We start from the raw sequence: 14,292 nt of genomic DNA on the forward strand, positions 1-14,292 counted from the left end.
GAGTTCAGAGTGGGGAAGGAACCTTGTCAATGCTATTGGGCTGCTAGGCATTATCAGGACAGGATTGTATTCCTATCACCTCCAGAGAAAGGGAAGTGCCTAGAAGGTGTAAAAGGAAACTTAGTTTGATAGCATCCTGTCTGGCAAGAACTCACTTCTCAGTAGCTGAGATGTCAAATCCTCATTTCTGTGTTGTTCTGTCATTGTAGTTCCCATTTCCCTATTGTTTGTCTGTATAATCTCTGTCTGGTTCTGTGATTGTTTCTGTCTCCTGTATAATTAATTTTGCTGGGTGTAAACTAATTAAGGTGCTGGGATATAATTGGTTAAATAATCGTGTTACAATATGTTAGGTTTAGTTAACCAATCATTTTACTGAAATTAAACTAAAGTATAGCTAAGCAGAACTCAAGTTTTACTATACAGTCTGCAGTCAGTCGGGAAGTAAGGGGGGAATGGGAACAGGGAATGGGGGTGGGGAAATTGGAATCATATTTTGCCAGGAGGAAGAACGGGAACAGGGACACAGGTAACCCTCTGTGGTCTCAGAGCTGGGAGTGGGGGACACTAAGGAAGGAAAGTGGAATCATGCTTGCTGGAAGTTCACCCCAATAAACATCAAATTGTTTGCACCTTTGGACTTTGGGTATTGTTGCTCTCTGTTCATGTGACAAGGCCCAGGGAAGTAAGCGGGTGAAGGAATAAGCCCCCTAACACCAGGCAAGGTGTATTGGTTTACTTTTGTAAAGGTAAAGATACAAAGATACCTTTGTAAAGGTATCTGTGCCTTGGGCAAGTTTTAACCTCAGCTGGTAAAAATAAGCTTTGGGGGTCTTTCCTGCGGGTCCCCACATCTGTACCCCAGAGTTCAGAGTGGGGAAGGAAGCCTGACGTATGTTAATAAGCCAGACCACAAGAAGGGACACATGAGCCTTTGTGGAGTTATTGAGGAGCAACAAGGAAGGAAATGGAGGCCAGGCACTGCAGAGTCATCCCAAGTCACGACGTGGCACTCCAGAGGTGGCCACATTATTTATACATCCCTTTACCAAACTACCCTTTCCTATCCTATCCACATAATTCGTGGACATTGATGTAGTGGAGTTGTGTGCAGGGAGGGCTTAATTTGATCCATGGTGGAGACAGAAGACTGGCATTCCCAGCAGAGTAGAGTTAAGGTTGCTCAAGGCAATCTGCCTTTAGTTTTTCCCTTAACTTCTTTCAAGGGATGTTTGGGATTTTTCACTTGAGAGATTTTTCCCTTGAAAAATGTGATTTCATCAAAATTTACATTTCCTGCTGGACACCTGGAAAGCCAGACAGCATAGGTATCTGGGCAGCCGAGGAATTAGGCAGCAGTCAAGCTGAAAGTCAACCAGGAGCCTGCCTGGTTTCCACTAAAAGTTTCAATGGATTCAACACACTCCCATGAAAAGTTCCTATTTTGTCAAAACAGTATGTTCCAGTGGAAAATTGTTCCATAAGATAATTTTTGATCAGCACTAATCATTATATTTTAATGTATTTATCCCACTGATGGGGGTGATGTGCAAGTTATTATCAAGGTCACTCGAGAGAAGAAAGGGGAATCTGATTCAGAGATCATCAGCTTCTCTGCTCAGCCCATTATGTGAGTAAGATTTTGGGTGCAACATTGTGTACCAAACTATAGTGCCCAGTTTCTTGCCCGCAAGGATCAATGGGAAATTTAGGTAAACAAGAAAAGCAGGGTTACGACTCCAGGACTTTACTGCTTGTAGTGATAAATTATTTATTGCTTCAGATTCACCAGAGAACTTATCCCGTATTAAGCCAACCGCTAACTGATTAGGATACGTGGGGACTTTCCATGGGGTCATGGTGTTCCACCTCTCAGTCTTATCAAAAAGAAGACTGAGAGGTGACTTGATTAAAACCTATATATTCCTTCATGGGGAGAAAGTACCTGGTACTAAAGGGCACTTTCAAATTAGCAGGATAAGAACGAAAGGCTGGAAGCTGAAGCCAGACAAATGTGAATTAGAAATAGGGCACAAATGTCTAACAGTGAGGGTTTGAAGGGGTACAATGACCCCACACTGGCTGGAAAGAGGCTAATGAGGGCCCAGGTGCTCAGTCAGCCCTACCCTTTTACACCTATGAGAGCGGTCAAAGCCTGGAGGGAGCAATTGAAAAAGGAAAAGCCCAATACAGTAAGGGCTGAGCAGGTGGAGTGGACCTCTTGTGCTAGCACCTTGAAGGAAGGCCTGGCTGGGGTCAGAGAAAACTTATACATTGTGTGTAGGCAGACTGGTCTGGGGCCAGATGCTGTCCTGAGCCTCCTAGGTACCAGATCCTCTTTGGGGCAGATAGACCCCACCTTGGACCTGTACATTTGCTTTGTTCACCGTAACGAATCCTCTTTCCCTCTGGGATCTGTGGAGGAGGGAGCCTGAGAAGGAGCTGTGAGAAAGGCTAAGGGCCAGGCTCGTTGGTCAAGGGGTATGAGTCTCACTCGCTCTGGGTGCAAGAGGTCCCAGGTTCAAATCCCAGATCAGCCCTCTTGAGTTTCCTTGCAGGAAGGACCTGGGGATTGCAGAGGACAAGAAACTAGATATAGGTCAGCAGTGTGCCCTTGTTGCCCGGAAGGCCAACGGCATATTGGGCTGTATTAGTAGAAATATTGCCAGACGATTGAGGGAAGTGATTATTCCTCTCTTTTCGGCACTGGTGGGGCCACACCTTGAGTATTGTGTCCAGATTTGGTCCCCCCACCACTGAAGGGATGTGGACAAATTGGAGAGAGTCCAGCAGAGCACAACAGAAATTATTAGGAGGCTGGGGCACATGACTTACAAGGAGAGGCTGAGGGAACTGGGGTTATTTAGTCTGCAGAAGAGAAGAGTGAGGGTGGATTTGATAGCAGCCTTCAACTACCTGAAGGGGGGTTCCAAAGAGGATGGAGCTAGGCTGTTCTCAGTGGTGGCAGATGGCAGAACAAGAAGTAGTGGTCTCAAGTTGCAGTGGGGGAGGTCTAGGTTGGATATTAGGAAACACTATTTCACTAGGAGGGTGGTGAAGCACTGGAATGGGTTACCTCGGGACGTGGTGGAATCTCCATTCTTAGAGGCTTTTAAGACCCGGTTTGACAAAGCCCTGGCTGGGATGATTTAGTTGGTGTTGGTCCTGCTTTGAGCAGGGGATTGGACTAGATGACCTCCTGAGGTCTCTTCCAACCCTAATATTCTATGATTCTATGACAGGCTGAGTTAGAAAGTAGCCCAGGAGGAGGCAAAGGGTGTGAATAGACAGAGCTGAACTGCTTACTACAGGGTACCCAGAGTAAATAGTAAGCCTGGGTTCCCCTCCCAGCCCCCCAAGGATGGTGGCACAAAGGCCCCCCAGAGATAAGCTGGAAGGCCAATAAAGCCTGAAGTCAGCCTGAAGACCTGGCATGAAGCCACTGGACTACTGAGGAGCTAGACTGGATTTACCTCAGATTGGATGGGAATATATGTGACTTGGCTGGAGGGCTGAGTTACGAGAAGTAGATCACAGCACAGCCAGAGTGACAGTCAGCAAGGAGTGCCGAAGAAGAAGATGACCTTGCTATGAATCATAGAATCATAGAATATCAGGGTTGGAAGGGACCTCAGGAGGTCATCTAGTCCAGCACCCTGCTCAGCGCAGGACCAATCCCCAACTAAAACTATGCCATGCCCAACCATGAGGAGGCACGCCAGCCAGCGAGTCACACTTCTGGAGAAGTCGATTAACCATTGGAACAAGCTACCAAGAGAAGTGGTGAATTCTCCATCTCTTGATATCTTCAGATCAAGAGCTGATGCTTTTCTGAAAGTTGCTTTAACCAAACACATGGTATTGGGCTAAATACAGGGGCAACTGGGTGAAATGTAATGTTCTGCTATGTACAGGGAAGGTGATTCAATGTCCCTGCTCTCCTAAGATGGTTGAATCTATGATCTCTCTTCTAAAGCTGTTGGTACTAGCTAATTCAGAGACTGGAGAGTGGACAAGGTGGATGACTGGCCTCCTCCAGAATGGCAATTCCTATGTCCCTTAGAATTGGTAAAGAGAAACACCTCCTTTGATGTTAGACATTTTCCTGTCTCCATAACTATTCCTTTGAAGCTAGAAGTTGTCCTATTTCCACAACTTTCTCTCTGAGGTTAGGAGTTCATGTATTAAACTTGTTTGTAAGTTCTAAAAATAAAATGGAGCATTAACGCTGCCTTTGCGGCAATTGTAAATTCCCATTAGCATAAGTTTCCAGGGAATTGTTTCACTCTCATATAACAAATCAGAGAAGGCATTCAGTTTCTGGGATCAGATAAAAGCCAGGAGAATAGAACAGGGGATCCTCTGTAGAACTCTTAGGTCTTTTTACTGTGGTCCATGAAGAAGATGGTGATAGACTCTGGATCCTGGATCCTGATCTCGGAAAGGCTGCATGAAGAGGTAACTTCAGAGACTCCAGCTTTTATTATACCTGTTTTTGAGGAAGCACAACCTTTCTCACAAGATTCACAGAAGGTAAAGGTAAAGGTAATGTGTAACAGAGATCCTGTGTTTCTGTAAGACACAAGCTGAACAGACAGTTTTAGACGTATGTAGAACACCCTGGGTTTACTCAGAGTCAGCCCTAGCCAGAGCTAGATGGCAGGAATTTGTGAGGATTTATGAGAATTTCTGCCTCCCCAGTCATTCACTGCACAAAAGCCACATATTCAGTAGGAGGAACAAACCTTAAAATAGGAAATCTTCAATGAGGTATCTAGCTAGTTAACTCTCTGTCTGCCCATCTATCGCTATCTAGCCTTCCCTCCACAGTCTAGCTTTATTTCTACCAGTCTATCTGGCAGTGTCTCTGTCTCTCCTTCATCTATCTATCTACCTATCTATCTAACTTCATTAATTTGCCATCAGAGTGATTTCTAAGTTACAGAAGATAAAAGAAACCCTAAAACACATGAGTTTACAGTTCAATATGACGGCAAAAAATGCAAGTATTAAAATGAATATTGTATTCTATCTCATATTTGCAAGGCTAGTCATTCTATTAAAACTCCCTAAACAAAGACATAGAATAACAAACAAACAACTACTATTGTATTGCTTAATTCAAAATTCACATACAAATTCATCACTAACTAAGATATCAGTAAAAAATACAGATATGTGTATGAGAAGGAGGTAGAATAATGAATCATAGAACTGAAGGGCTGCAAAGGATCTTGAGAGGACACCAAGTCCAGCCTCCTGTGCTGACCATCTAGACCATCTCTGACAGGTGTTTGTCTAAGCTGCTTTTAAAAAAGTCAGATAATGGGGATTCCACAACCTGCCTTGTAACCTGTTCTGGGGCTTCCCTATCCTTAGAGTTAGAAAGTTTTTCTACTGTCTAAACCAAATCTCCCTTGCTGCAGATAAAGCTGATTGCTTCTTGTGAGACCCTTAGTGGACATAAAGAACAAGTGATCCCTGTCCTCTTTGTAACAACCTCTTACATGTTTGAAGACTCATCAGGTTCCCCCTCCGTTTTTTCTTCTCTAGACTAAATATGCCCAGTTCTTTCCACCTTGCTTCATAGGTCGGGTTTTCTAAACCTTTTATCATTTTGTTGCGCACTTCTAGATTCTCTCCAATTTGTCCACATATTTCTTATTGTGTGATTCCAAAACTGAACCTAGTCCTCCAGCTGAGGCCTTCTCGGTGAGCTTATGCTCAAATAAATTTGTTTTTGTTAAAAGAAGAGGAGTACTTGTGGCAACTTAGAGACTAACAAAGTAACTCCCTCCCCACAAAGGTACCTGTTTCATGTCATATTTCACAAGCTATTATTACTACTTTTTAAAAATTACTTTTCTTGCTAGAATCCATGGCAGACACAAAGGAGAGAAATCAAATGTCCATCACAGGATTTATCCTCCTGGACTTTGGGAATCTCCATGAACTGAAAATTCTTCTCTTCCTGCTGTTTCTGGCGATCTACATTGTGACAGTGGCTGGGAACATCCTCATTGTTGCACTAGTTGTGTCCCATCAGTACCTACACACCCCCATGTACTTCTTCCTGGGGAACTTGTCCTGCTTGGAGACCTGCTACACCTCCACCATCCTGCCCAGGATGCTGGCCAGTCTCCTGACTGGGGACAGATCCATTTCTGTTCGTGGCTGCCTGGTACAATTTGATATCTTTGGTTCTCTGTTAGCTGCAGAATGTTGTCTCTTATCAGTGATGTCTTACGATCGTTATTTAGCCATATGCAAACCACTGCATTATGCAGCCCGCATGAATAGTAGATTTTCCTTCCAGCTAGCAGCTGGGTCTTGGCTAAGTGGGTCTGTAGTCAGCAGCATCACAGTATGTTGGCTATCACAATTGATTTTCTGTGGCCCCAATGAAATTGACCATTTCCTTTGTGATTACACCCCATTGATAAAACTGTCCTGCAGTGACACCAGCTTGATGGTTCTTGTGATTTCCCCTGTCTGCTTCATATTCATTCTTCTCCCATTTCTATTAACCCTGGCATCTTACGTGGCTATCATCAGCACTGTCCTGAGAATCTCTTCCAGCGCTGGGAGGCAAAAGGCTTTTTCCACCTGCTCCTCTCACCTCATCGTGGTGACAATTTTCTATGGGACCCTGTTTGTTGTTTACATGCTCCCAGACACTGCTGCACTGCGAGACCTGAACAAAGTGTCCTCCGTCTTCTACACCATCCTGACTCCCGTGGTCAATCCCCTCATCTACAGCCTGAGAAACAAGGAGGTCAAGGAGGCCCTGAGAAAAGCTCTAAGTAAGACTATGGCTTTTATAACCAATCACAAACTTTTTTCTCAACATTTATTGTAAGTTGCAATAAAATGGATATAATGGGAGCTCATCAAGTGGTGTAATATAGCAAACCACAGCGCACGTGGGAGCCCTGAATTATTCGAGCTGCTCTATTACCTACAGTGAGACCCCTGGTGTGCAGGAAGGCCAGTTTCTAAGTAATGATTGCAGCGCCAGGTATTCGCTGACTCATAAGGCGTGGTCTGGATGGACCTGGATCTGCCTGGGGTAAAGTGAGCTAAAGGAGCTGCACTGCGACATGGGCAGAGCATGTCCAGCCCACCCTGAACTGAACTCCACTGATGTCAGTGGGGACTTAAGGGGTTTATTCCTGATGAAGTTCCCTATAGTGCAGCAGGTCTACGCGAGGTATACGATGTTTGCAGTGTTGTTTTAGCTGTGTTTTTCCCCAGGATATTAGAGAGACAAGGTAGGTGAGGTAATATCGTTTATTGGTCCAGATTATGCTGGTGAAAGAGACAAGCTTTTGAATTTACACAGAGGTCTTCTTGAGATCCGGGACAGGTACTCGGCATGTCACAGCTGCATACAAATGTGGAACAGATAAGGCCTTAACACGTTGCAAGAGGCTATTCAAGGTGAAGTGGACAGTTAACACCTCTCCAGTCACAGGACAAAAAGGGTTGGGGTATGTCTACACATACTATTTATAGGGCAAAAAGTCCCTTTTTTGCTTTAAAACCACTGGACTGTCTACTCTTGTTAATGACTTTTTGCAGTGAAACTTACAGCTCTGGGATAGCTGCCCTACAGCGCTGCTCTCATCGGGGATGGAAGTGCTGGTAGTGTAAACACTCTCTGACGCCTGAGGAATTGAGTGAGTACACAAACCAGCGCTTTACTTTCACCGGTCCCCTATCACCAGTGAAACTTACAGCATTACAACTTACAGGTTACAAGTTAATAATTAAGGCCATGATTTGTGCTGTGTAGCGGATTTATGAATTTAAGTATCATGAAACAATTACAACCCATACTCACTGGGGACCACATCCTGAATGATATCTTTCCGGAACCCCCTCCTCTGGCCTTCAAACACACCCCTGCAACCTCTCCAACCTCATTATCAGAAGCAAGCTCCCCACACACCAGGAGCCACCAACTCAAAGCGGCACCAGCCTCTGCCATAACAACAGATGCAAAACCTGCCAACATATCTTCACTGCCACAGTAGTCAAAACCCCGCACAACACACATTTCCAGATCCATGGGCTCTACACATGCCTGTCACAACATGTGGCATACCTCAGCTGGTAGGCCTTCTCAGAGCAAGCCCAACCACATACCAAATGGCAGGGAGAGGAGAAGGCCTTTCTTATAAACTTTAGCCCACTGCTTAGGGCACTCACCAAGAATGTGGGAGACCCACAGTTCAATTTCCCCCTCTGCCTGAGAGGAAGAAGGGAATTGAAAAATGGTTTTATACATTTTAGATACATGCTCTAACCATTGGGGAAAAGATGGGCTTGAAGGATTAGATTTTTATTTGTATATGTCCCGTGCACCTCAATTTTACAGTACACACACAAAATAATGAAAAAAATATTTCCGTTGCTAAGGATAGAAATTTACAGATAGGCAAAGTAAGAAAAATGCTGCTTGAGAATTTATTAGAGTTTGATTTAAGGATATTTGCCTTGTATATTTTGACACGTGATGTTGTCAGCGTGTGTTGTAATGGTTGTAAAGCTTTAACTTTTAAAAACCAACATCTCCTGTCATTAAACAATTATCGTCTGACCAGCTCTGTTGTGTGACTCACCCTCACAATTTCCCACACCTCTGATTGTTTAAATCAATAAAAATCTGGAAAAAACAATACTTAAAACTCAAATGCAAAAATTGATAAAAATAGGAAATATGCTTAAAAGTACACACTGATATTATACGCTGAAATTATAAAAAAATAAAAATTGAATTCTGCCAAGCCTAACTAAAGGATATCCAAATGTGGTGCTCTTCCAGTCTCTCCTGTTGAAGTTGTTGTACTGTATATAAACAATTAAATATGCACTGGGCCTCAGAGTGAGCAAAAGTGACTCTGTATCCCAGTGGTCAGGTCAGTCATTGGAGAGATGAAAGCTCCTTCTGCTAATTCCTTCTCCTGATCAACCAGAGGCCCTGCCCCTGCAACGCCTCTTCCCCCAAGGCCCCGCCTCCACACCACCCCTTCCCTCGAGGCTCCACCCTCATCCTGCACCTTCCCCCGAGGCCCTGCTCCGGCGCCACCTCTTCTCCCAAAGGCCCTGCACCTTGCTTGCTCTACTCTGCCACCTCCCGCCTCTCACTTGCCCTTAAGGCCAGTAAAAAGTGATGGGGCCATGGCCCCCTGGCTCCCCCTATTCCAGCACCCCTGTGTCCCTCTGGCCATTTTGTGTAGAGTTATGTGTGTTCAGAGCCTGCCTACTGGACAAGGTTTTGCAGGTGAGATAAGCTGGGCAACACCCATCTTCACGGGTTTGTGGATCATGCTGGGGCTTCCACGGACGCATGCCCAGAGACACAAAATAAGATACTTTGGGACTTGTTTACAGTGCAAATTTAGGTGCCTAGGTCCAGATTTTTAAAGGTATTTTTAAAGGTAGGGATTTCAATGAGTGTTAGGTGCTCAGAGGCTTTTGAAAATCCCACTAGGCACCGAAATACCTTTAAGAATCTGCCCAGAAGTAAGTGTAGGTGCCTACAGAGTTAAGTGGAAGCAGAGTGAGTGTTTGCGGATTGCAGTGGTGCCTAAAAGTTCCTAAATCTAGTCTTGTGGTGCCTAAGTCCCTTTGTGGATCTGAGCCTGGGTAACTAGAGGTCACCGGAGTTTTCTTCATTCATTGAAGCAGGAAGCCACTCATATACTGTGAATTTTAGTTCCTTTTCCCCTGGTCTGCTGCTACCAGACCTATTGATGGAGACCTTTACAGAATGGCTCTGAGATATTTATGTGTTACTCCAGTTACACATTGATCGAAACTCCTGAAATCAAAGCTATTGTGCTGACATAAAGCAGGGTGCTGAATCATGGCTAGTATGTTGAAAGTTCAGTCAGAATAGCAAAGTGTTAATCTTCACATGGCTAGATAGTTATCATTTTCCCCATTTTGTAATCAGGAAGATCAAACCGAAAATTATTCTTATTTAGCATTTCTAGAACACCACAAATGGTTGCGTGGGAATTTAACATACAAATAAAGAAAAAAATATTTTGCCCCCAAATCACGTTGTGCTAACTAATCTGATTTTGTATGATTAATTATTATTATTATTATCGTTGTTGTTACTGTTGTTTCTTTTTATTTTAAATTCATATAAGAACATTTTATTAAATGTTAAAAACATGCTTAAAAACATGACAATACATCAAATTACCAGCCAGCCATATAGATAGATAGACCCCACTCTCAGTGTCACCCACTGACTGGCACACAGCTCCCAGTGTTCACTGGGCACCCAGCTCCCTGTGCCTCCTGGGAAATTCCCAGCCCAGGAGCCTCCCCCGAGCAGGATATTTTGCAAATGGCAAAATTTGGAAAATGGTAAGAAAGTGCGGGGGAAAAGGCCCTACTTCTTGACCTTCCTCTAACTTTTGCCATTTGGAAAATAAAAATTAAGGGTTGAAAATATTACTGTCAGACATAAAGCATACTTTCACTGTTAAAGAAAATGCTTTCAACACTTAACAATAGTCAGTGTTTGGTGGAAATAGTTTGGAAACAGGAAGAAAGTGTGAAAAAACCCAGTGCTTTCCTATAATATTTTCCTATGGTTTCAAAATTTCTTTCAGGAAAATTGGAATTTCCAGACAGGAATCTTTCTAATGGGGATATTTCCCATACAATTTTCCACAGGAAAAATCCTCATTTTCCCACCAGCTCTACTCAACATCAAGAGTTTTCACATTATCCCCAGAAAGGACAGGGAACCTCTATCCTTTCACAGAACAGGTCAAGTGTTCACTTCAGTAATGCTCCACCCACCTCAGATCCGCATCATGTCAGTTAAACATGACCCATGTGCAGTGACGATCAAAAAGTTGTTTGTGAGCCACGTGTTCTACATCGAGCTCTCAGTAATAGTTTCAGAATGCATCATTTGGGGTGAAATATTACCCTCCCCAGAGTGCCAGCATTAGGCCTACACAACACTTCAGACATATTTTGAGGACTTAACTAGGAGTCAGGTGGTGCACAGGTCTTGTATTGATCTTCTGAACAGCAGTGAGTTTCACCCTTTAAGAATTTGGGCCTGGTCCAAAGCTTACTCACTTCAATGGGAGTCTCCCCATTGACTTCATTGAGCTTTGGCTCCTTCCCTAATAGGATTGAGAGACTCAGGAGTTGGCCAAAGGTTCCCTGAGAAAAATTCTTTTTTGTAGTGTACCTAGAATGGAGAAATTGGAGAACAACCAGCCAACTGGCCTACTTTATATGAGCCAGTTCTCGGAAGGAGAGGGAAGTATGAATGTCCACTGCCATGCAATTTGTGCAATCATTCACACCTCTGAATAAGAATATAAATGCTCAGGACCTATTTCCTCATAGACTCATAGATATTAAGGTCAGAAGGGACCATTATGATCATCTAGTCTTACCTCCTGCACAATGCAGGCCACCAAATCTCACCCACTCACTCCTGCAATAAACCTCTCACCTGTGTCTGAGCTATTGAAGTCCTCAGATCATGGTTTAAAGACTTCAAGGTGCAGAGAATCCTCCAGCAAGCGACCCGTGCCCCATGCTGCAGAGGAAGGTGAACAACCCCGGGGGCTTCTGCCAATCTGCCCTGGAGGAAAATTCCTTGCCGACCCCAAATATGGCAGGAGGAAAATTCCTTGCCGACCCCAAATATGGCAATCAGCTGTACCCTGAGCATGTGGGTAAGACTCACCAGCCAGATACCCAGGAAAGAATCCTCGGTAGTAACTCAGATCCCACCCCATTTAACATTCAATCACAGGCCATTGGGCCTATTTACCATGAGTAGTTAACAATCAATTAATTGCCAACATCATGTTATCCCATCATTCCCTCTCCTCCATAAACTTATTCAGTTTAATCTTGAAGCCAGATAGGTCTTTTGCCCCCACTGCTTCCCTTGGAAGGCTGTTCCAGAACTTCACTCCTCTGATGGTTAGAAACCTTCGTCTAATTTCAAGTCTAAACTTCCTGATGGCCAGTTTATATCCATTTGTTCTTGTGTCAGCATTGGTACTGAGCTTTTGCCTCTGATGGCCGTGCAGTCCCTTTTGATTGACACTGGTGTCAGTCAGAGAAGAATCAGGCACTATCATTCTGCTCTGCTAGCATTTTACATCAGCTCTGTAATTGCTTTCTGCAAGTGTAATCGACTACAGAAGCTGCAAAGCCATGGAGATTCATGCCATGATACTCCATGGTTTCTTTCAGACCTTGGCCAAACAGGGCAGGGATGAATGAAAATTTGGAGGAACTTTCCTCAGATATAGACACCTGTCCCATGAAGGAATGACTGAACCACCAGCTTACCTTGCCACAGTCAACCAATCACAGACATTCATGATTAAATGAATAGCATTTGGACAACATTAACCCTAAAGGGGCAATGAACCGAGACATGATGCCGTCCACATGCCCTTCCCAGATCCATGCAAGCCCTTCCCAATAAATACAGGTATCTAGAAGACAATCATATACACATGTGGTTTTTTCAGTGTTTCAATCAGCTACAGAGATGATCATTATTTCTGAAACTTTGATGACTTTTTTTGCCCAAATTTTCTAATTCCAATGCACGCAAAAAGTTGACAGAAGGGTAACATTTTATGTGTTTCTTTTTGCAGTTTTTCGACACCAGTTCAACCATAACATTGAATGCCATTGACTTCAAAGGAGCTACTCCAGATTTGCACAGTTGTGTAAATGACATCAGAAAAAAGATGTGTACCCAAATTACTTTCTATGAGAAAATATTTTTCTCTTCATCATGTCCCGCAATATTCTCCGCAGAGCCTCTTTCACCTCCTTCTTCCTCAGGCTGTAAATAAAGAGGTTCAAGGTGGGTGTGACGGTTGTGTAGATCAGAGATAGCACTTTGTTGCTGTCTGGTAAGTTAATGGGTCTTAAAAGATCAGGCTGCTGCTCCCATAATACAGTGTCACCACAATGAGGTGTGAGAAACAGGTGGAGAAGGCTTTGTGTCTGCCTTCAGCCAATGCCATCTTTAAGATGGTGGAGATAATAAAGATGTAGGACACAAGGATGAGAGTAAATGGCATGAAGATGACCAGTATAGCAGCTGTAAACAACTGCATTTCATACTGAGAGGTGTCAATGCAAGAAAGCTTAATCAATGGGGGAATGTCACAGAAGAAATAGTTAATCTTATTGGAGACACAAAATGGCAAGGTGAAACCCCGGACTGTCTGTTCTAGGGACACCACATTACCACTGAACTATGAGAGAACTGCCAATGAAAGGCAGACCGTCCTGTTCATGATGAGCCTGTACCTCAGTAGGTTGCATATGGCCACGTAGCAGTGTCATAAATATAAAGAAAAGAGTAGCACAAAATCCCTCCTTGGTGGCTGTACTGAATCGCTTTACCTGTAAGGGGTTAAGTAGCTCAGATCACCGAGCTGGCACCTGACCAGAAGGACCAATGAGAAAAGAAGATACTTTCAAATCTGGGGTGGGGGGAGAGAGGGCTTGTTTGTGGCTCTCTTTGTTTTGTTCCCTCTCCAGATGGAGGGAGAGACCAAGCAGGTACAATATCTCTTGAAAACATACCTGGAAGAATCCATCTAAAATTACAGAAATTGTAAGTAAGGCAAGGAATTGCATTCGGTTCTCTTTTGTTTTGGCTTGTGAATTTTCCTCTGCTAGAAAGGTAGTTTTATTCCTGTTTTTGTAACTTTCAAGCTCAGCCCAATGGGGAATCCTCTGTGTTTTAAATCTTTGTATTACCCTGTAAAGTTACCTTCCATCCTGATTTTGCAGGTGTGATTCTTTTACTTTTTTCTTTATCAATAAAGTTCTTCTTTGAAGAACCTGATTGATTGTCTGTGTCCTAAAGACAAGGGTAGCTGGGGGACACCACAGAAGAACTGATGCACCATGTTGCCTCCACAGAAGGATATTGCAAAGGTTTTTCCAGTGTGCACGGCAGAGTAGAGAAGAACATTGGTCCAGGCACTGGCTGCCATTTGGACACAAGCTCTTCTGTTCATAACTGTCTCATAGTGCAGTGGTTGACAGATGGCGACATATCGATCGTACACCATGATGGTCAGTATGGCAAAATCTGCTGAAGTGAAGAAGACGACGAGAAAGACTTGGGCAACGCATCCAGAATAAGAAATCGATCTTGTGTTCCTGAGGGAGTTGGCCATGGATTTGGGGATGGTGACAGAGATGGAGGTGAGGTCTAGGATGGACAGATTCATCAGGAAGAAGTACATGGGGGTG

The 14,292-nt window shown here is 43.8% G+C and overlaps 1 protein-coding gene and 1 pseudogene across 1 annotated transcript; one reads left to right on the forward strand and one right to left on the reverse strand.

Moving 5' to 3' along the window:
* The first annotated feature begins 5,878 nt into the window (after nucleotides 1-5,878).
* On the forward strand, nucleotides 5,879-6,859 carry LOC144274333 (olfactory receptor 11A1-like). The gene has a single exon (XM_077833085.1). The coding sequence runs from the start codon at nucleotides 5,879-5,881 to the stop codon at nucleotides 6,857-6,859; it is 981 nt and encodes a 326-aa protein (XP_077689211.1).
* Nucleotides 6,860-12,777: 5,918 nt separating this feature from the next.
* LOC144274037 (olfactory receptor 10A7-like) lies at nucleotides 12,778-14,216 on the reverse strand (annotated as a pseudogene).
* Between the last annotated feature and the right edge of the window lie 76 nt (nucleotides 14,217-14,292).

This window comes from Eretmochelys imbricata, chromosome 14, assembly GCF_965152235.1.
Source record: "Eretmochelys imbricata isolate rEreImb1 chromosome 14, rEreImb1.hap1, whole genome shotgun sequence".
NCBI classification, from domain to species: domain Eukaryota; kingdom Metazoa; phylum Chordata; order Testudines; family Cheloniidae; genus Eretmochelys; species Eretmochelys imbricata.

What these genes read in the sequence shown, in the direction of transcription:
- LOC144274333 (XM_077833085.1), top strand. Translation starts at nt 5,879, where the DNA reads ATGGCAGACACAAAGGAGAGAAATCAAATGTCCATCACAGGATTTATC.